Genomic DNA, 23,207 nt, shown 5'->3' on the forward strand with positions numbered 1-23,207 from the left:
GAATCTAGGCTTCTATATATTTTCCGTCGGCGCCTTTTCTTTCCCAAAGCATTTGACGTCTCTAAAAGGGTGCACAGGTATTTGTTATTATCAGGCGATCTGCTCGACTTGTAGCTAGTAAATAATTGCAGTAACAGTAAAAGAAAATGGATACGCTCCGACTAAGAACAAACAAAGAATTGGGAAAATTTAACTTTACATGTTTTCTGTGGTGTGTTTATGAATGTCATCACAGAAACCAGATCAAATAATATGCCCGAATTTGTTAAGAATGGATAGGGTGATTATAATAAAAGGTCAGTCCTCCATCATCCTCATTCCTCGAGGATACACCAGAGAAAATGGACTTTATCCACTCCTATCTTCTACGTGATTATCAGTGGTCCTGTTTGGCGAGTGTGGGATAAAATTAAGAATCATTATTGTTCTGGTGTCAGGGTTCCTATATAAAAAGATATCATTCCCTACTCACACCCAGTTCGGGCAAAGTGCTCAAGAATAGATGACTTGAGTAAACGTTTGCAGTTTCTCTTTAGCTCTACACGGATGATAAGAAACAGTCTTTCGCAGTTCGGTGCTTCTATGTCTGTTGGTGCAGAGCACGTTCATTGATTAAGGGAAGTCCATTCAAGTGCAAGCATAAAATACATGATAGCACAAAAAGGAATGTTAGCATCATCAGGGTCAGGACCACTACATATGTGCTTGTTAAGCAGCTAGCTAAAATGGAGAGGACACCACACGCTGTAAAGCATTGTCAAATCATACAATACATAAAGGTAGGATAAAAGTAATGATATGGAATCCTTACGTCAAGAGCTCATTCAATGTAGATCAAGGAAGTGAGGCAAGGGAAAAGATAGTAAACAAAAAGATTTTACACTCCTAGAGCATAATCTTCAAACACAGTTGGAATTTGCGGCAAAATCTACAAGGTTTAAGTGCCAAAAAGAACTGCCTCCGGTCTTCCTTCAGTTCTTAGCTCTATAAATGATAATTCTGGGTCCATTACTTAGTAATGATGATGAAACTTAGATCATGATCCTTTAATTACAGACCTTGCTATCAAAAGAAAACACTTGGTGATTGCTTACTCTACTTTATGTTCGACAGGCACATGCATAGATGATGGACCGTGAAAAGGAAATTGTTGGAAACAGAAAGATGCATGGCCCAGTGGTCCAAGGGGCTCATTGCTTAAATGGTAATGGAGTTCGCAAGGGAAAGTTTATGCATCATTACTTTGGGGTTTGGCAACGAAAGCTAGTCCATATACAGTCGTCTAAACTATAATAGTACTATTAAATCAATCAGAAGATCGATAGGTTTTTTTTTAAATAAAAAAATATTTTTAGCTTGTAAAAGACAATGACCAGAACAAAAATAGTGATACCTCGATGAATATGAAAGCATTCTGACACTGTACTTTTACCAGTACAACACTAAAAGTGTTACAAATTCAGCTAAACTGTGGCAGAGAAACAGAGGGAAAATATGGCAACAAGGAGCAGAGAACTTATAGAGTGTGTGTGTGTGTAAACCTTGGCTTAATAGAACTTACCATGAGAAGAGGAATGACTGGAAGACATAAAGGCCGTCCTAGCAAGAAGGATCAAAGCCCAGAATCCAAACACAGCAGATATCGCCATGTCTTGCAAACGAACAAATTGAAATTCCCTAAATGCCAAGTACAAATTTAACAGCGGGTTTTCCTGTTCGATGACTCTAAATGTTGGGTTTTTTTTAAAACAAATTAGCATAATAAATAAAAAGATTCATTAAAATAATACTATTTAAAATAAATTAGTAAAATAATATATTTTATCTTATCGTGTATCAAAAACATGAAATTTAACAGCGGGTTTTCCTGTTCAATAACTCTAAATGTTAGGGTTTTTTTAAAACAAATTAGCATAATAAATTTAAAAATACTATTTAAAATAAATTAGTAAAATAATATATTTTTATCTTATCATGTTTCATAAACATGATTTTACTAAAAGTTTCTATTAAAAAGCACAACATTAATTAAAATATAAGCTTTCATTGTCTCGAAGAATACATAAAAAAGTGTCCTCTTTCTCTAAAAGCCAAACAACACCCTTATAATCTCCCTTAAAAACCCACCAAATATTTTTTTTTTGCCCTTAAAACAATAAAAAATCAAACATATCCTAATCTTCAAGTATCTCAGATGTGTTATGGGTTCAACATTGATTATTCCCCTTATTGTTGTCACTGTTACCATCTCTCCAACCCTTTTTCTAGTCTTACAAACAAGATAAATATATTATATTACTATGAATTTATGTTTAGTTTAGTTGAAATAAAATAATTATTTAGGTTAAATTTAAGATTAGTTGAATTAATATTAATATAGTTAACAATATCATCAATTAGGGTTGATTTGATATAGTTGAATATGAAAAAAAAAAAGTTAAATTAATTATGAATTAATTACTTCAATTAGTTATGTGTTGCGTTTAATTGATGTTAAGTTGTGGAATTTAAAATTTTGTGTGTATTTTTAGAATCAACTAATATTGTAATTAACTACATTTGATAATTTCATATAAAAAAGCACAAATACAGTAAAATTATGATGAATTACATGTTATATTAAATTGTTAATAAGTTCACGAATCTGATATTATCTTTGAATTATATTAACTTACTATGAGTTTGGGTTTAATTTAATGCAATTATATATAAAAATATCAATTAGATTTTGTATCATTAATTATGTTTATTTTTTAGTGAATTTTCTTTAACGTTATGTTTTGGGAATTTGAGTGAATTTGATATGGATTTTGCCAATTAGTGTTGGGGTAATGCAATTTAGTTAAAATTGCATCCAATTGACCAAAATCTGATTATTGTTTTTATGAAATATCTTATGATATATTTTTATTATATCATTATAGTGGCACTATTATTTATGATGTAAACAATGGTATCATATATAATGACAGTAGTAATTTGTTGTTAAATGGTAATTAAGGCATGTCATATACAGAAATGAAAAAAAAAAATTGTCATGAATTTGGGTAAAATTATAATAATATTGATGTTGAAATAACTTGGAGGTGTCAAATTAATTAACATCAATATTATTTTGTACCGATTATGTGTGATGAAAATTTCAAGATAATGATTGTTTCTTTCATAAAAAATGGTTTGAATATAATGGTATTATATACGAGTAATAGATCAAAATCTATATATCACTTAACTTTTGTTGGTCCTTCAAGTTCAATCAATAGAGGTAAAAATGGTTTATTGTCGAATGATTTGTTATAAAGGATAGATTATACTATGTTTGATAATTTATTTACTGATTAACATAGATTTGACTATTTTAAGCCTAATAATAATGAAGATGATGATATGTTAAACTCGAATGTGATGGTAAATGATGATGATCATGATGTTGATGATGAAATCATACCTTCTATTCCTAAACTTACAGATTTTTTTTGGTTTATTTTTTATGTTTTTAATGATTAGGCACTTAATCATAAACGTACACTAAAATGGTCTGATTTGGTTGACCAAGCATTCAGTTATAAAAATGAATTTGTTAATGTTATTAAACAATGATACATTACATATTACACATTATATTGAATGCCGACTCCAGCGGTCGAACTTTATATTTGTTCAATTACAATAAGTGCAAACACCTAGATGTAGGTTATATTTGCGTGGAGGTACCATGAAAGGTCAGATTCATTTGATATAGAAAAATTAAAAGAGCCATAAACATGTGTCTCGGCCTTTGTAAAAAAATATCATTATCAGCTTGATGCAAATTTTATTAATAATGTTATATCAACCCTTATAATGAATAAGCTTTCAATAATTGTTGCAAACATACAAGATGAAATAAAATTGTATTAAAAGTATAAAATTTCATATGACAAAGCATGAGTTTTAAAACAAAAGGTGATTAAGCATCTTTTTAGTTCATATGATGAGTTTTTGAAAAATTATATGGGTTGTTATTGGCAATAAAATAATCAAATCCTGAAACAATTGTTGATTAGACATACAAAGAAAATCTTAATAATATTATAATGGTTTCTGATAGAGATTTTTAGTAATTTGAACCTTATATTGAAGGTTTCAAGTATTATAGACCACTTATCAGTTTTGATGACACATATTTATATAAGTGATATGATGAAAAGTTTTTTTTTTATTGTAATTGCTTTTGATGCAAATAACATGTGTGTTGGTTCTTTATCATAACGAGCTGACAAGTAACATGTTATCCATGTATTTTTTAAACCATTTGTTTAATGAAAATCATTAAACTTCATCGAATTATTGTTTTTTAATATTTTAAAAAATTATATTAGATGCTTTATTCGAATGAAAAATTAGCAATTTCTTTAACGTTTCCATTTGCAGGAAGGACATTTGGACATATTAATAATCCCACTGATATTTTGTGAGACGATCAAGCTATATTATCTAAATCAAGTAATGTGATAGTTCAACTATAAAGTCTAGGAAACATATTTCAGTCAATATTGATATGATATGAATGATGCATTGCATAATATAACTCATCGGGTTAAAAAATAATAATTATAATTAGTTATGACTTCATCAAGTTTATATATTACAGTGAGATGTACAGATAAATGAGATATTTATATATACATCTTATAATTATAGATGGGTAATATTTGATTTAATATATGAGTATCACACGTTTGATCATAATTCTAAATTCTAAGCGTGTTCCTCCACCTATATACATGTAGTACGAGCAATATCCCCAACAGATTTAAAATCTTGTAAGTAATAAGATCTTTTAATAATTAATATATGTTCAATTTTAATTTTTATATATTAATTTTTTAATTTAACATTAATGTTTTATTAATATTAGATTGACTTCAAGCTACAAGAGAGTCAAGAGACCATATGTCTTTTCTTTGTGAAACCAATGAAGAAAGCAAATGTCACACAATTGCATCCCACTTAATACTATTAAAGAGAGATTAACTCTTAATGATATTGTGATAGAGAATAAAGCTACTCAAGCAGTTCAAGAGCTAGATCTTTTCTTTGTGAAACCAATGAAGAAAGCAAATGTCACACCATTGCATCCCACTTATACTATTAAAGAGATATTATATTGTGATAGAGAATAAAGCTACTCAAGCAAGTTCAAGAGCTGGATATAGTTGTACTATTGACGAGCCTAAATCATCAGATAAATAATGTAAATACAAAGAGATATATGACTTAAGTTTATATATTTTGAAATTTCAATTACTTACATATTTTGAAATTTCAATTACTTACATATTGTATTATTCAAGAATTTAAGATTTTTTTTTTTTTTGATGGGACAAAGTTTTAGATAATGTCCTTATACAATAGAACTCAGACTAAAATTTGTTAAAATTATAAAAATTTTAACAGTAAAATCATTAATTAAATTAAATATCAGGTTCACAAAATAAATAATAAATCTCATAAAAAAACATTTATTTTTTTGGTTATATTTAGATATTGAGGAAATTTGTTGTTGTGAGTGGCAGTGCAGTTCAGAACAATATTTAGATATTGCAATTTTGATTCACAAACTCCAAAGCTGGTTTAAGGAGCAATTAAAATATTACATTTCCTTTTCACGGTTATCATCGGCAAACGATCTTCCAGTAGCTGATCAGCAACCACATTGCCAGATACTATTATAAACAATATGGATGGAAAACAATCTCCCTCAAGAGCTTGTTTGTTCAGGACAAAGCCACAAATATTAATTACACTAGATATCTTGGATTCAAAAAAGAGCCTGATAAATCCTCTCCAGCATTACCATGGAGAATATTAAAGAAAAAATTGGAGGCCGTTAATATGTTCATCCACATTCACACTGCACTCTCTTTCTAGACAAACCATACGCTGGCATGCGAGGACCACTGGCGCTAACCATGATTGAAGTATTGGCATTTTGCAAAAATCTTCAGCTACCAATAGATATGGCAGCTGTCACCAGATCATTTAACAAGTAAATGATCTGAACAGGTGCATGACACAGTTGAAAAAGAGTAGTCGGTTTGGAATATGATGCAAGACAAGTTTTAAGAGAGACAAGTATAACCCAGAAGACAATTCCAAAATGTTATCAAGTAATTCGAAAACATTCCATTTGCAACATCAATCCAATTTCAGTAATACATCAACTAAGCAAAACATTGTCTTAAGAGTTCAATTCAAACATAAAAATTCTAACAAGATCATACTTGTTCCAGACCCATCTGCTTCTGTGGATGACACCATCTTCTTCAGCGGTACTGTAAAAGAACCAATGCATAGAATAAGAATGAATTACAGAAATTAAATGCTATTCAATTAATACATAATTGACTTTACCTTGATGAATCCAATTTCCTTGGCATTGCTACGGAAGCACTGTCTGCAGCACATAAGCCCGTACTTCCTGATAATACCGTGGGGATTTCCACACACACGGCTGCAAATCAACAATAAAACAAACATCAGAACACATAATTCAATATTTCTTGTTTCTATCCAAACCATTACAATCTAGTAACTCAAAATAAAAAGAGAATTCAATTGTAGCCTCATCTAACTGAATAATGGGAGAAGATAGTAGCGTGTAGAAAAGAAATGTTAGGCATCATTGGACTTCAAAATGAAGTCTAACCAACACATATTATCATCTTAAGCACTAGCTAATAGCTCTCATAAACAATAAATCATGTTATTTCCTGGGAATATCCAAACACAGCCATAAATCCGCATAGATCCCCAGTTACGCACATGAACTAGAAAAGCTCTTAGGATAACACTAACATGACAATAACAGAAAAGGTTCCTAGAAACCACACTCACAAGGAAAACTCTATCAGACCCAACGAGATATTAAAGAAGCATAACAAGAAAAACTGATAGAAACCTTTCTGCCGCAAAATAAGCAAGTAAATACATGGATTCAACATAAAGTTATACTTCCATTCAAGCAGAGAGAAGGAAAGTATAGGTTACCAAGTGCGAGAACCAGGGCCGTAGTTCTTGGGGTGAGAGTTCCAGACATTAGAGTGACCCATCCTTTCTACGACCGATCGTTATGGTGAACGAAATCTTGAAGCCGCTAGGGAGAGCTTGAAGCCTGGAGTTCGCAGAGGATATTTGTAATTGTGAAGGAAAGAGAACATTTATAGTGGTGGTACAAAACCCTAGTTTTCTGGTGAGTGTCATACGAGCCATGAGGTTGTCGCGTTTGGGCCTTTTTGGTATTTGACCCAGAATGACTACTAGTTTGGTCCTGTAGCTCAGAGGCTCGGAGGCCTCTGTAGCATAGGTTTTAGGCCCTTTCTGTATTGATCCGCTTCCAATTTTCTGATATCAATCTCTTTAAAAATAGATAATTAGCTACTCTCGTTATATTATTTTTTTCACTAGCAGGAATAAAAATGGGTCATATTATTAGTCGTCATTGTGAATTTAATGAAGTACTGCCTTAAAAATCTAATAATTTCTTTCTTATGTATGGGTAAAGGAGAGAACAAAAAAAAATTGCAGTTAGATATCCCTAATTTTAGATTACAGCAGTAATAGTGTTTTTCCCTTAAAAATATAATAAAATAATTTTTATTTTATTTTTTCAAAATTATCTTTTACATTAACATATTAAAAATAAAATTATAAAAAATATTATCAAAAATAATTTTTGAACTCGAAAACAAACAAGCTAATGGGTGGAATTTTTATTCTTTTCCACTTGATGCTAATGACTTGGTCCCTGAAAAGGCATCCTCTTCTTTTTCTACTCCAAACTCGATAACAGCCAGCGCAGGTCAGTAGTCATGCATGAGTGGGTTTGGCTTGCTAGGATCTATCCATCCCCACATTTGCCCAGTTACCGATGGCTTCATAATTTTTGCCTTCATAATAGTAAGGATATATTTGTCCCAAAAAGACGCATTTTTTACATAAATTTGACTGATGAGCGTTGATTGAGTAATTATTTGACAGATTCATGCAATTGAGAATTTTTATTTCAGTAGGGTAAATTATATTTTAGTTCGTGTAAATTCAACAATTTGGCTCATAGTCAAAGACATCTCGACACTAATTCCATGGTTTTTTTTAAGAGATTCCATTGCAACTCATATTAACTGTTAAATACCTAATAAAACTACCGATAAGCCTACTTTTTTAGTTATTATTATTTTAGTTAAAAGAAGTCTTTAGAGTATTATCGTATATAAGGGAGTTTGTAAGGAAAATATTAGAGGAAATCAAGAAAAAGGATGAAAGAAATAAGTTTAGGGCTGCCTTAGCTACTCGACAGCCAAAGACTAGATTGGAACTTACAGCTATAAGCACGCAACAACTTGTAGCAGTCACTGGGCGGTGTCGCTTCAGGCATCCCGAGCTCTTTCCTAAACCTTACCCATAAAATTCTTTGTATTTCTTCCTTCCCCTCTTGTCTATCAGGGCTGCGTAGTTGACAGGAATTCAACTAGGTTTGATGTTTCTGTTGAATCAAAATGGGAAAGAAGAAACCTTGTTTATATTTTCATGACAAGCATTTTGTGAACGAGGTTAAATTTCTCTCTTGCTATTGTTAAAGAATAATATAAATTATATCTTAAAATCTCACCTAACAGTTTAAATTTTTAGGTGAAATAGTTTTTTGACATGGTATCAGAACCTTGATGATCAAACGGTCTCGAGTTCGAATCTCACCATCTTTATTTATTTGATAAAAAAAATTAAACACAAGGTGATATAGATTTGTGTAAGTTTCAAGCCCAAAAAACTTTCACTTGAAGGGGTATGCTAGAGAATAATATAAATTCTATTTTAGAACCTCACCTAACAACTTATCTAACAGTTTAAACTTTTAGATAAGATGATTCTTTAATAACTACCATCCATTGAAAGCTATTTAATTTGATATATTCCATCTTACATCGACCAGTTTTCTTAGCTTTAAATAGTTATATGGTCAGCCTGCAATATTCTCAAGTGACCCAGTCCATTTCACAGGATTGAAAAATTGCAAGAAAGAGTTCAAGCAGTTTTCTTGCTGGTATGACAAACTGTCAAGCTTGAGAGCGTTGCAAGGTCAGCCTGAACAAGATCTCTCCAGTTGCACATCCCATCTTGCTAGATGGATTAATTGCAAAAAGTTCAATGGAATATGAAAAGAAACTGAGCAGGGTGGCCTGGAGAAGCCTACTGAGTTAAATTTTGTCTTGTATCTAAATGCTAACAACAGAGGCGATCAAAATGATCAATCATAAGTTGAACCAATACAATACAATCAAATGGATATTGCCTCAATAAACTGTCATTGACAAATAATGTGTATAACTCATAGCATGGTTTTTGAACTACAGTGCGGCGGTACAGAGGTACATAAATATTCGTCAAATTTTGTGGTACCTTGAAGATCACATGCTCGTCGCTCACATTCTAGCTTGCCCCACCTGGCATCAACTCGTTCGTAAGGGAGTACAGGTTTACCAGGGCAGTTCAAATTACATGTTATCAAGAATACATAGTCTTGCCAGGATTATTAAGCGGTTAGTCTACAAGTCCAGTGGTGAAATTGGCATCTTAACTCACCTTCTAATAACTACATTATGCAAACGGCACAGCCATTGTGAGAACTCAGTATGTGTCCAGCTTGTACAGGATTTACTCTGTCAAACACGTAAATGCAGACATAACTAACGATGTTTGAAGAGACTTAATAATCATAAGATTAGAAGTTACCCCTTTGTAGTTTATAGCATCATGGTGAAATCAAATATAATAAACTGTCCATGATAGCAGAGTATCAGATAGAAACTAGATGGAAAGGATAATCGGGCAATGTAAAAGAACCATTTCAGAAAGAGGGAGTATAGGGTGTAGAAAACACTTGTAGCCTAGAACACCATATCTGGAGAATGGTACAAGTTAAAAAAAAACAAGAACAAAAAACAGCATCAGCATACCTTAGAACTTCTTTAAAGTGATCTGCACATTCCTGGCAAGGGTACATCGGTGATAGAATTGCCATCTGAAAGCCAAAGCAATCCTGTTACTTGTTCTTAAAAATCTTACAAGCACACTGAATTGAATCTGATGTTCTATTTTAGACAGGATAAACAAGGATAGAGAGAGAAGTGAAAATTAACACATCTAGTTATATATTGATGAACCAAATGGCACAGCATCATGAACTTTACAAGCACACAATAATTTACCATTTGCGTATCAGCTTCCCCCAAAATGGCTGTTCATGTCCAGAAATGCAACTGAAGACAAAGGAGATTTTCCTCAAGATCATTGGCCAAGTCTAAATGCAGTGGGGTCACATCAATGGCAACTACTGTAAAAATAGAACAAGCTTCCCTCGCCACAGGTATACACTTTTAGTTATAGAAAGCTCCTGCTATTTGGTCAAGACAAATCATATGTACTCATAATCAAATTTAGTTTTTCTAATATTTTAAATGAGGTTATCTAAGTCTTTACTGTGGCAGGGATTGCAATGGGTTGATTTGCTGTTTCGACAAAATTATTTTTGAATTGAATTGATTTTTTAATATAATATTAGAGTTTTGATAATTAAATAATTATAAGTTAAAATCTTATTATTTTTATTTATTTAATAAAAATTAAGTATAAAATAATGTTGATCTATATAAATTTCAAGTTTAAAGAGTTTTTACTAAAAAATATATATTAAAAAATAATATAAAATTTATTTTAAAATTTTATTTAATAATTTAAAATTTAAAATTAAATTAGCTTTGATAGGGCTGAATTTAATAAATAATTGAGTGACAGATTTAACATGCATAGGCTCAAGAACGATAAATTCACCGGTTCAAACAAATTGAAATAGTTACTTTAACAAATAGTCTAGCAGAACCGCATGCAGCGAGGACAAAAGAACATCCTCCTTTTGCTGTCCCCGTTGGATGTTCAGGATACTGAAAACTGAAAAAAAAAAAAAAAAAGGTTTTAAAAACAACTCCTCGACACAGGGCATTTAGGGGGTGAAGCTACATTTTGAGTGTACCTGAGCAGCAAGCGGGTGCGGGAAAGCCCAGGTAGCTTTTCCAAGCTCTTCTTTGGTTACAGGAGCAGCAGACTTTCCCTAAATAAATCTATAACAGAAGTTTAATCAAACATGGTAGAATAAGTAAATTTATAGAGAAAAGTACATGATAAATAAGCTAAATATCATTAAATTCTTAGAACTGGATTATTCTTGTGTTAAGTTTATGTTTTTTGATGCAGAAAAGCTAGACTATTTTACATGATAGTTTAAGGGTTCAAGAAATATTTATAATTTTTTAATGTATAATTTTACAATGATAATGTTTATAAGAAATAAAAAAATTTTACACAAGCATTAATAAACATTAATAAAATAAAATATTTATTAAATAAGCATTAAAGAGCATTAATATGAGATAATATTTTTCACACAAATATTAACGAGCATTAATGAAAAAAAGAAAAAAAAAGCACATAGAATATGTTTTTGGACTTAAAGAGAATGTCAAGATTTAACAAGATACACCTCTAGAAATTAGACCCGGGTTAGCACCCGAACCCACCAGGGCAAATGCCTAGCATTTAGGCTTTGACGTCAATCGAAGCCAACCCATACCTGGGCTCAGGTATTCTACCCAAACCCATCGAAGATGCATGGAAATGGATCAAAATTTGGGACCATCACCGTTATGTATTTTGTGCTAAAAATGATATATGTATATATATCGATGTATCATTTTCAAAGGAAATTTAAATAAATAAAACTGGGTGGTTAGTGTTTTCTATCCAATTATATATAGTATTTTCAAATAGCCACCACCCCAAATGTGAATTATTCGTGCTCTATTCTTTCTAGTTTATTTTTTAAATTAAGATATGATGTGCATTTTCAATGCCTTAAATAAGCCTATGGGTTTTTGGCCTCGAGGATGCCATCAAGGTAGATAAATATCCTTGTTTATAGCTTAGGTTGAACTGATTTTTTTTATTAAATTTGATTTTTTTATATTAATTTTTTTTAGTTTTTCTAAATTTATTTTTACATATTAATATCAAAATAAATCTAAAAAGTAAAAAATATTATTTCATTTTCAAAAAGAAAACACTTTAAAAAGTAACTTAAATCAAATCCCAAATAGGCTCAAATTAACCCGTTACTTTATGTCACATCAAGTTAGAGCAAAATGTTTTTTTAAAATAAAAAAAATAATTATCTAAACATTGCTAACATGTATTTTTTTTTAAAAAAGTTTGAATCAGGAATTAAGATTAGCTACATATTAAAAGATATTTTTATTAAATATTAAAATAAAAACACATTAGATTTATCTAGATTAATATAAGTTGATATAGGAAACTCACGGAACAATATTAAAAAAAGATAAATTAAAAAGTTACTTTAACAAACTTATTGTTAAAAGAAGAAATTGATACAAAAAAAACAGCACTCGGTTAAAATAAATAATTCAATTGAACTTAAGTCAACAAACCAAATTCATAACGCAAATTATGTATATTATTGCATTAAAAAAATATCTCATAATCTATTTTTCATTTAATTATACAACAATAAAACATATGAAAAATTTTTTGTATGGAGTATTTAAAAAAAAAAATCATGACAAGCAGGTTGAGTTAAGATAGCAATAATAGATTATTGATAACAAAAAAATTAAATTATATTATTTTAGTTTTAAATTAAATAAAAAATAAATCATTGATAATAAATGGTGAAATTATATATATATATTAAGGAAACAAATATATATTAAATAAAAAAAAAAGAAAGAAAAATCTAGATTATAAAATCAACCAAGTTCAATAATTTTTATTGTAAATTTATATCCCATCTAAATATAATATAAAGAAAAGAGCCAGGTGTTTGGATGTTCAAGCTAAAGCCTACATACCGTTGTTTTTTTTTTTTTTAATATTTTAAAAAGGAGGATGACCACACTGAAATGTAACTACTATCATTCTTTCCTTAACAAGCTAGGGATTTAAAATGAAAGAAATGAAGTTTTGTTTCCAACAATTAAAATAATTGATTATCTATTAACTAAAAAAATGAATTTTTTAAATAAAATTAAAAGTTGCCATTTATATATATTTTTGTTTTTCACTTTGATTATCTGTGTTTTAATTCAACCCATTCTAAAAAAAAGAAGTAATTAGGTATTAAGTTAGGCTCAAAAGAGTTTTATTAAGCAAAAAAAAAAAATGATTATAAAATTAAAAAAATTAAAAATTAATCATTTCATTTTATAGTGATTTGTAAGAAAATACACAATAAAAAAAAACCTCATGATTTTTTTTTTGTGGTAATATATAGACTAAGTTTTGCATTTGAGACCAACCAAACTATCGACTTGATACGTTCTCAAGATTATATCAACTCGGTTCAATGTTTATTAACTGCAAGGGAAATTATTAGAGTATTTTTCTAACACACTTAAAAATAGAGTTCATGAATGATTATCATTTCTGGACCAATTTTCATGTGAGTAAAACGACATCACATCTAGAGTATTTAATGACTTCTACCTGTGGGGAATTGCAATGGAGCAAACCTTAGTTTTAGTGAACAAAAGAATCTAATTAAAATTTCAAATTTGTTTAAGAATTTTTTTAATTTGACAATAAGAGGCATTTTAAATAATTTTTTTACTGTAATTGAAATAACTATTTTTTCAAACGATTGAAATAATATACCTTATATATTTTATTAAAAATGATTTTAATGGATACCCATTCCAAAATTCAAACTAAAAAAAAGAAAGAAAATATTTTTGACTTGTGGTTACCGTTAATGGCAAGTAACAATGCATTTTGGACAGTGTTTCGGTTTATTGACATCTTTAGCCCTTATAACATGGGATACGGGGCCAATAAGCATACGTGAGATACAGGTAATTTAATTAAGCTCCCGCATGCCAAAAGTCTGTTGCGTGGTCAAATCTGGCACCCTTGGAAATTACCAGTTAAATTACTCCCTGCTCCCTTCAAGCAGGAGACGGGGGCACAACTTTCCTTGAGTTTCCAAGAGAGAGATAGACTGGTAGGAAGCCCAAAGCAAAGATTTGACCTCCTCATAACATGACAAGCTGACCAGGTCTGCCTTTTGTTCATTGTATCTAAAGATCTAATGGAGAAAGTACTACTACTTGGTTTCTCTTGAAATTCAGGCACAGGTACTTCCCTTGGACAAATTCTTTTTACTTTCATTGATTGGTGTGAAGAAACTAAACTAGCTTCATGGATCCATAAATATCTGATTTCAGGCTAAACCCTGTTCAACTAAGTCCAGGGTCAAAGTTTTAACCTCCTCTAAATCCTGTCTGTGTGGATGGGTGAAGAGGGAATGGCGATTGATGCAGAGAACAAAGCTAAAACAAGTCCAAAACTAACTCTATTGCCTCTTATTGCTTTGATATTCTATGATGTATCTGGGGGTCCATTTGGTGTAGAGGATTCAGTGAGGGCTGGAGGTGGCCCTTTATTGTCTTTGCTTGGTTTCTTGATATTCCCTTTAATTTGGAGCATACCAGAAGCTCTAATCACCGCAGAGCTGGCCACGAGTTTCCCTGAGAATGGTGGATATGTTATTTGGATATCTTCAGCTTTTGGTCCCTTCTGGGGTTTCCAAGAAGGATTTTGGAAATGGTTTAGTGGGGTTGTGGACAATGCCCTTTACCCTGTATTGTTTCTTGATTACTTGAAGCGTTCGTTTCCTATTTTTAACCAATTAATAGCTCGAATTCCAGCTCTTTTAGGCATTACAGTTTCTTTGACATATTTGAATTATAGAGGTCTGCATATTGTTGGATTTTCGGCAGTTTCCCTTGCTGTTTTTTCACTTTGTCCATTTGTTGTAATGAGTTTTCTTTCAATCCCTCGAATCAGTCCTAAGCAATGGCTAGCTGTAGATTTTAAGAAAGTGGAATGGAGAGGATACTTCAATTGCATGTTCTGGAACCTGAATTATTGGGATAAGGCTAGTACTCTAGCAGGTGAGGTTGAAAACCCCAGCAAGACATTTCCGAAGGCACTTTTGGTTGCTGTGATTTTGGTGGTGTCTTCATACTTAATTCCACTTCTTGCGGGCACGGGGGCATTGAAGTCGCCCTCTAGTGAATGGAGTGATGGGTACTTCGCAGAAGTTGGGATGTTGATTGGAGGGGTTTGGCTCAAATGGTGGATCCAAGCAGCCGCTGCGATGTCTAACTTGGGATTGTTTGAAGCAGAAATGAGTGGTGATGCTTTTCAACTTCTTGGTATGAGCGAGATGGGAATGCTTCCATCTGTATTTGCTTCAAGGTTAGTCACTTTGTCTTAATTCTTTTTTTTTTTTTTTTGCTGATTTGTATTCCTATTAAGAAGCAATTCGAGCAAAATATTCCCTATGACCTAATTCAATTACTTGAGATAACTTTTTTATTATTAATATGAGTGTCGGGTTAATCTGTATGTAACTTAATTAATTTTATATATTTTAAAATTAATAACTATATAAGTTTTAGTGGTCTTGAAGTTTATAGAATTCAAATCCATAATTTTTTAAAAATAAATTTAAAATCTAATTGATTTAGCTATATTTTTATAGGTTACCTGGACAATGTTAACAGGTTGAGGGTGAGGCTAAGCATAAATGCTGCTCGTCAATTTTACTTTTTCAGTATTTGAAGTTGACGTTTTCTTATATTTGCCAAATAAGCCCTATTAGTGCACCTCAAGGATGTGGATTCCTCATCAAATTGATTTAACTACCTATGCTTCCCAGGTCCAAAGATGATCAACTAGACCATAATATTTTGCACTTTTATTACATCGTTTGAGAGCTTTTATGTGTTTCTGCAGGTCCAAATACGGAACGCCTACCATCAGCATTTTGTGCTCTGCTACTGGAGTAATCTTCCTCTCTTGGATGAGTTTTCAGGAGATCCTGGAATTTCTGAACTTCTTATATGCTATAGGAATGCTCCTTGAGTTTGCAGCTTTCATAAAATTGAGGATAAAGAAGCCAGAACTTCACAGGCCTTATAAAGTTCCCTTGCAAACACTTGGTGCAGCATTGCTTTGCCTGCCTCCTGCAATGTTACTTGTTCTTGTTATGTCCCTGGCTTCTGTCCAGACATTCTTAGTTAGCTGTGTCGTTATTCTGTTGGGGTTCCTCTTATACCCGACTTTAGTTCATGCCAAAGATAGGAAATGGGCCAAGTTTGTTACAGATGAACCAGGATTGCCTTCCAGCACATCACTAGAAGTGAACTCGGTTCTGCTACAGCCGCATCAGGAAGTAGCAGATGAGGCTTCAGTCAGCCTTCTTTCAGATTTGTCATCTACAAAACTGGGCCAAGAACGCGGTGAAGTTTTGGTGGAAGGAGTTGTGAAAGCAGAATGAGAAGTCCATGTATATTTTTATGCTGTAGATCATGCTAAGAAATTAGCTTCAACGTTATCACTAGTTTATAAAAATACGTTAATTATCTTCATGGCCTGTATAATGTTATTCTAAAGTGCCAGACGGCTTCCTTGAATTGCAATAGTATTTCGATGGCTTGGTAGCTGAATTTTTCTAAATGTGCTCCAGGAAGCTCTGTAATTCTGATTCTTGCCACCACCAAGTAACTTCAGAGCAGAAAAGGACGTGTTTCAATCAGCAAACCAAGTTTTAACCTTGGTGGCTTGAAATCAATAGACTGGCAGTCTGGAAAGGATTTTCAGTGCCTTGGAGAACAAAATCTTGTGTTCTTGAAGGAATCTAATTATAATTCTTAAAAACTTTTCAGTGTACTTCTGGCTTTTAAGCAAGCCTTGTTAGAACAAGAGTCTTGTGATTAAATTGTTTCTTCTACTCAAATAGATCCCTGAAAATTAGAAAGGGGAGGCTTATAATTAAATAATAAATGACACCAGGGGTAACAACTTTAGCCCTGATAATCTACTAATAGACTGACATGCTGTATTCAAGAAATTATTCCACCCCGTTTTTGGGCTGTGTTCAGAAAATTATTACAACCCATTTTTGGGGTTCAACTCCGGGATTGTTTATTATGTTGTTCGTCTTGTTTTTTAATTTTTTTTTAAATAGTATTAAATTCATGTTTTTAAATGTGTTTTATAATTTTAATGTGTGTATATATATATATATAATATTTTTAATTAAAAAATATATTTTTTAAAATATCATATCATGCATTACCAAACACACACATAATAGAATACTCGAGATTTTTTTATAAGCCAAGACTAGATTTATTGTTATTATTATTATTTTAAAGTTCATTCATATTTCTATTAATAATTTTCTTTTGAAATATGAAAGCAAAATCCAAAAATAAAATTTTAATGCTAATCAATAAAAAATATATGAATTTTTTTATTTGAGAATAAATAATTTTTTAAAATAATTTTTAAAATTAATTAACATTAACCATTATTTAAATTATTTAAGAGCATTATTTAGAGTTTTTTAAAAAAACACTAAACAAATCTAAAATAGAAGTTATTGTACTTGCAAACACTTCATTTAATTAATTTTGTTTTTGGATATGTTTTAAAAATATATTTTACTTAAAAAAAATATTATATCAATTTTTTTAATAGTTTTTAATGATTTTTATGTATTACTATTAAAAGAAATATATAAAAAACTATTTTAACATATTTTTTAATAAAAATAATTTTAAAAAATACTTTTCCATCCACACAAAATGTTAATAGGACAGCAAGCTAACATCAACCCCTCTGTCAAAGTGCACTTGTGTTGACTTGTGTCCTGAAAATCGACCCGCCAAGCGCTTTTGGTCTTTGGTCGGCTTCTCTCCTCGCGGGGGAAAAAAAACACGAAGAGGAAAAGGAAAGGGTGAAAGAAAGAAACCAAAAATAGAGAAAGCAAAAGAAAAAAAAGTTTAAAAGAAATAGTTGCGGAGTAACACAAAAAGAAAAAAACCCAAATCATAGTTTGGTACGTACTCCACTCCATCTTGTTTCAATTTTCGATTAACCATTTGGCTTTTGAATTCCATTATAATCTCAAATGGGTTTCTATTAAGAATTCTGAATTTCTTTTTTTAATCTTTTCAGTTTGTGTAACTTTGTTTTAAATGTTAAGTGGTGTTCTTTAGCTAAATTTATACTTGGGGTTTGTTCGTTTCTCATTAGAACTAGAAAAATGTGTTAGCTTTCATTGAATTTTGATGAGTTTTTGTTTACTGTGCTGATGTCAATAGACTGTTTTTGGTATAGCCCTACAGGGTTTTTGGTTTTGGATTTATGAGGAAGCCTTGTGAATCTTGTGATGTTGTGGGTTTTGCTTGAAAGTTAAGATTTTGATGAGGATTTGGATTGGCTGAACTTAAATTGTTTTGGGGAGTGAAAATGACACTATCCAATCAAACATCTATGCGAATTGATACTTTAGAGCTCAAATCCTTGATTGTTAAGAAGATTGGGCAGCAAAGAGCAGATAAATACTTCTATCAACTTACAAGATTACTTAGTTCGAAGGTTACCAAGTGTGAATTTGATAAATTTTGTGTCGGGATTATTGGAAGAGAAAATATCCCTATTCACAACCGATTTATTCGATCTATTCTCAAGAATGCTTGCTGTGCAAAAGTTCTACCATCCAAAGGTTTTAGAAGAGGGGGAAGTAACCTCACTGCTACTACTGCAAATGGATACCAGAAAAACAGTCTTCAATTGCTTTATGGAGATGCCTTGCCTTCTTCCCCTCGCAAGGGAAGGTCACCTGTCAGTGGAGATCGCAAGTTTAGGGACCGCCCAAATACTCCAGACCCACTTGAAAAGCCTCAAAGCGTAGCATGTGAGGAATTGAATGCAGGGGCTCAAGAACAACAGAGTGCTACAGAGTTGCTTTCACTTGGTAGTAGGCCCCCAGTGGAAGTTGTTTCTGTAGAAGAGGGAGAAGAGGTTGAGCAGATCACAGGAAGCCCCTGTGTTCAGAGTAGAAGCCCGGTCACTGCTCCTCTTGGTATTTCCATGAATTTCAGTGGATCTCGGAAAGCTCTTTCAAATGCATCTTTAAGCAGTGATTACCTTAAAGGGACTTGTCTGAGAAGCGGCGGACTACCTGATTCTAGATCATTAAGACATCGGTTGGAGCGGAAGTTGGAGATGGAGGGCATTAGCGTGCCTTTGGACTGTGTTAACCTGCTGAATAATGGTTTAGATGCGTATTTGAAGAGGTTGATTGAGCCTTGTATGGCTTTAGCGGGTTCAAGGCATGGAAATGAGCACTTGAAAAGAGCAAGTGGTCAGTTTGTTCCTGGTTTGAATGGGGCTTTACCTGGAAAATACATCCATAGAGAGACAGAATCACTTTATGCATCCATGTTGGATTTTCGTGTGGCAATGGAGTCAAATCCCCAAATACTCGGAGAGGATTGGCCCACACAACTTGAGAAAATTTCCTTGCTTGGGTTTGAAGAGTGATAAATACTGTCGTCGTTTTAGTAGTTAAGTGGTTGATGAAACTGGAAATCAGTTCCTAGTCACTGTACACTGATAATTAGTTTTCTTTATGCTGATGGAATGCTTCTTATGTTTTCAGCTTTAATAAAGTTGTGAATAAAGAAGCCAGTGCGTCACCGGCCTTAGAATGTTATTATCTTGGTGCAACTAGCCTCGATCTCGTGCTGTTGCTTGTTTTATTTATGCGCCTCTGGCTTATGTGCAAAAATTCTTAGTTTGAGGTGCATTTTTTTTTCTGGGATTCTTCATATACTAACTTGAGATCATGCAAAAGGTATAGAATGGGCCAAATTTGATACAGAAAAACCAGCAGTGCCTTCCAATACTTGTCTGCAGGGACAACTGGGTTGTGCCAGATCCACAATGAAGAAATAGTCAATGAGGCTTTAGTCAGCATTCTTTCCATTTCGTCATGCACAAAAACAGATCAAGAAGACTGAAGTTTTGGTGTAAGGAGTTTTTGAAACCATAGTGAGAAGTTCATGTATACTTCAGTTTTGGAAATCATTTTTAAATTTTGTTGCAACAGGGTCGCTAATTAAAAAATAATGTTCTGGTAAATGATGTTGTTTTCAGTCGGTTGGTCTTTCTTATCGAGTTCTTGGAAATCCTGAAATGGTTGTCCGTGGAGAGACTTTTATGCCAAAGGAAAACAAGAGGGAAAGACGTACATGTCTCTCCATAATTCTGCCTCCTAGATCCGATGGGGGTGTGTTTCAATTAGCAAAGCAAAGGCAATTCCAAGCGATTTCAAGTTTAGTATCACTCGACTGGCTCCTTGGCAATAGTTTTGTCGCTTTACATTATAATTTTCTTACATGCTGCTCAAGAAACAAGTAATCAACCCAATTTACATCCTTTTTCAGGGTTAAATAAAGCCACTAGCTGGATTATTTTGTTGAAGAAATGTAAGGGTAGCGACGACCCGAAAACTCTTAGAAGAGTTTAAAATCTGAAAATTTCTAATATCTGTGAAATAAATTATTCATGTTCTATTGTTTTGAATAAATCAAAGAAATTAAACAAAACTATCCAGACTCTCAGACCAAATTATAGAAAGTACCCCAGCGTGAATAAACATTTGATCAGATTACAGAAATCCGATCATGATCAAGCCACAAGAAATACAAATTGGGGTGCATAGAAGTCAGTCCAAAGTACTTGCCAGAAAACGAAAATAATATATATTTTTTCTTTTATTTCTCGTTCTTTTTTAATTTCTTTTTCTATAGGTAGTAGAAAGCTTTTCAGTTTTCACCAGCATGATCTACGTTGTGGACATTCCTTACATGCAGAACATGTAGGAAAACAAAATTAGTTTTTTTAAAAAAGCAAACTAACAGGTCTTTCTGAAAGTGCACGTGACATGTGTTGTGTGACTTGTGTCCTAAAACAAGCCCCTGAGCCGTCCCTTCTGGCTGCGGTCTGTTTCTAGACACCCAAAAGCACCTTACCAGCGAAAAAAGAGTTGTTGCGTCAACGGGAAACCATTGCTTGCACAAGCACAGACTAACATTGGAAACCCTAATTCCAATTGGGTAGGTATCTCTTCTACTTTGTTTTAATTCAAAATTAGCCATTTGCGTTTTCGATTTTCATTGAAATCTTAAATGGGTTTCTATTATTTTTTCAATTCGATTCTTAAATTCCCCTAATTGTCTTTCCATCTCTGGAAATTCTGTTCATGTTGTTCTTAAATTAAAATAATTATATTCCCTGTTTTGGTTGTGAATATTTTTATATTAAACATTACAAGCTGTTATTTTAGCTGAATTTGCACCTAGGGTTTTTTAATGTTTGATTAGAACTAGAAAAAATGTGTGAACTTTGTTGAATTTTGATGTATTTCTGGTTACTATGCAGATGGGAACGGTGCTCAGGGAACTAGGGTTTTAGGTTTTAGATATCTGAAGAAGCATATTAATGATGTGGGTTTTGCTTTAAAGTTCAAGATTTTGGATTTGGTGAAGATAGATAATTTTTTAGAGAGAGTTGAAACAATGGGGTCGAATGAAATGAATAGTCGAATTGATACTTTGGAGCTCAAATCTTTGATTCTTAAAAAGTTTGGGCATAAAAGAGCAGATAAATACTTTGATCAGCTTACAAGATTGTTTAGTTTGAAGATTACCAAATGTGAATTTGATAAGTTTTGTCTTAGGACTATTGGTAGGGAAAATATCTCTCTTCACAACCACTTTATTAGATCTATTCTCAAGAATACTTGCCTTGGGAAAGTTCCACCGCACAAAGGTGTTGAAAGAGCAGGAAGTAACCTAACTGTTAAAACTGCAAATGGGTATAAGAGAAATTTTCTTCAGTCGCTTTACAGGGATGCCTTTCCTTCTTCCCCACGCAAGGGGAGATCACCTGTTAGTCGAGATCGCAAGTGTAGGGACCGCCCAAGTCCTCTGGGCCCACTTGGGAAGCCCCAAAGCATGGCATGTGAGGAATTGAATTCCAGGGCCCAAGAGCATCAAAGCGCTACAGAATTGCTTTCAACAGGTAGCAGACCTCCAATTGAATTTGCTTCTGTGGAAGATGGAGAAGAGGTTGAGCAGATGGCAGTAAGCCCTGGTGTTCAGAGCAGAAGCCCAGTTACTGCTCCTTATGGTATATTGATGAATCTAGGTGGATCCCGTAAAGCGCTTTCAAATATTTCTAGAGGGAGTAATTACATTCCAGAGACCTGTCTAAATAGTGGAGAGCTACCAGACACAAGATCATTAAGAAGTCATTTGGAGCAGAAGTTGGAGATGGAGGGCATCGGTGTGTCCTTGGACTCTGTTAACCTGCTAAATAATGGGTTGGATGTGTATTTGAAGAGGTTGATTGAGCCTTGTATGGCTCTAGCTGGCTCAAGGTGTGATAATAAGCAGTTGAAAAGTGCAAGTGGTGAGTTCATTCCTAGTCTGAACGGAACATTACCTGGGAGATATGCACAAAGACACAGAAAATCAGTTAATGCATCCATGTTGGATTTTCGTTTTGCAATGAAGTCAAATCCCCAGGTACTTGGGGAGGATTGGCCCGTGCAGCTCGAAAAAATTTCCTTGCGTGGTTTTGAAGAGCGATAAATACCATCTTCACTGTTGTATTAGAATTAAGTGGTCGATGAAATGGGTTTTCAGTTGATAGCCACTTACATAGATAATTCAGTTTTTGAATCGATCATTTACTCCAATTTTGCTCTCCTCTTGGCGTGGGGCTTTACAGACAGTCCCAAGGGGAATAATAACTAGCAGAAGCTGTGGAAATCTTTGGTCAGCTTGACCAGGTTGCCTTTAGATGCCAGCAGTCATAATCGTTGAAGGGAAACTTGTTTATACAGTACAGTGTAATTCTAGATACAGGTTAGAGCTTAGCTATTTTAGGAAATTTACACGATTCTTCTACCAATCTCTTATTGGATTTTGCCTCCCTGTAGCGTGTTGGGTTATCAATGAACAAAAGTTTCTTTGATTTGGAATGATGTTTACTTGTTAACAAAATTTCAATTTGCATTTAATCACCTCATCCTCACATTTGCGATTTGGAAGACGGGTGACTCGGTATCGAATCTGATGTGAATTGCTGATTGTTGAATCCTATTATTCCCAGTAAGGTCTGAAACTTCCTGCTATAGAAGGTGAAAACTGATGTTTATAGAGTAGACAGTG

The 23,207-nt window shown here is 32.8% G+C and overlaps 4 protein-coding genes and 1 long non-coding RNA gene across 5 annotated transcripts; 3 read left to right on the forward strand and 2 right to left on the reverse strand.

Moving 5' to 3' along the window:
• Positions 1–6,118: 6,118 nt before the first annotated feature.
• Positions 6,119–7,196, reverse strand: LOC105129823 (uncharacterized). The gene is made up of 3 exons (XM_011032058.1): positions 7,033–7,196; positions 6,397–6,496; positions 6,119–6,317 (listed from the first exon to the last, which is right to left on the reverse strand). Exons 1-3 carry the CDS (start codon positions 7,079–7,081, stop codon positions 6,224–6,226), a joined length of 243 nt encoding a protein of 80 aa, XP_011030360.1. The 5' UTR covers positions 7,082–7,196; the 3' UTR covers positions 6,119–6,223.
• Positions 7,197–10,943: 3,747 nt separating this feature from the next.
• LOC105129824 (uncharacterized) lies at positions 10,944–11,183 on the reverse strand. Its single transcript, XR_843142.1, has 2 exons — positions 11,072–11,183; positions 10,944–10,982 (listed from the first exon to the last, which is right to left on the reverse strand). It is a non-coding gene; the product is annotated as an uncharacterized LOC105129824 (long non-coding RNA).
• Positions 11,184–13,976: 2,793 nt separating this feature from the next.
• On the forward strand, positions 13,977–16,654 carry LOC105129825 (probable polyamine transporter At3g19553). Its single transcript, XM_011032059.1, has 3 exons — positions 13,977–14,243; positions 14,334–15,369; positions 15,910–16,654. The coding sequence occupies exons 2-3, from the start codon at positions 14,399–14,401 to the stop codon at positions 16,451–16,453; spliced, it is 1,515 nt and encodes a 504-aa protein (XP_011030361.1). The 5' UTR covers positions 13,977–14,243; positions 14,334–14,398; the 3' UTR covers positions 16,454–16,654.
• A 1,326-nt stretch (positions 16,655–17,980) lies between these two features.
• On the forward strand, positions 17,981–19,783 carry LOC105129826 (uncharacterized). The gene is made up of 2 exons (XM_011032060.1): positions 17,981–18,019; positions 18,301–19,783. Exon 2 carries the CDS (start codon positions 18,433–18,435, stop codon positions 19,507–19,509), a length of 1,077 nt encoding a protein of 358 aa, XP_011030362.1. The 5' UTR covers positions 17,981–18,019; positions 18,301–18,432; the 3' UTR covers positions 19,510–19,783.
• A 1,007-nt stretch (positions 19,784–20,790) lies between these two features.
• On the forward strand, positions 20,791–23,020 carry LOC105129827 (uncharacterized). The gene is made up of 2 exons (XM_011032061.1): positions 20,791–21,086; positions 21,412–23,020. The coding sequence occupies exon 2, from the start codon at positions 21,549–21,551 to the stop codon at positions 22,623–22,625; it is 1,077 nt and encodes a 358-aa protein (XP_011030363.1). The 5' UTR covers positions 20,791–21,086; positions 21,412–21,548; the 3' UTR covers positions 22,626–23,020.
• Positions 23,021–23,207: the final 187 nt, after the last annotated feature.

Source organism: Populus euphratica, unplaced genomic scaffold, assembly GCF_000495115.2.
Source record: "Populus euphratica unplaced genomic scaffold, PopEup_1.0 scaffold34.1, whole genome shotgun sequence".
Lineage (NCBI taxonomy): Eukaryota > Viridiplantae > Streptophyta > Magnoliopsida > Malpighiales > Salicaceae > Populus > Populus euphratica.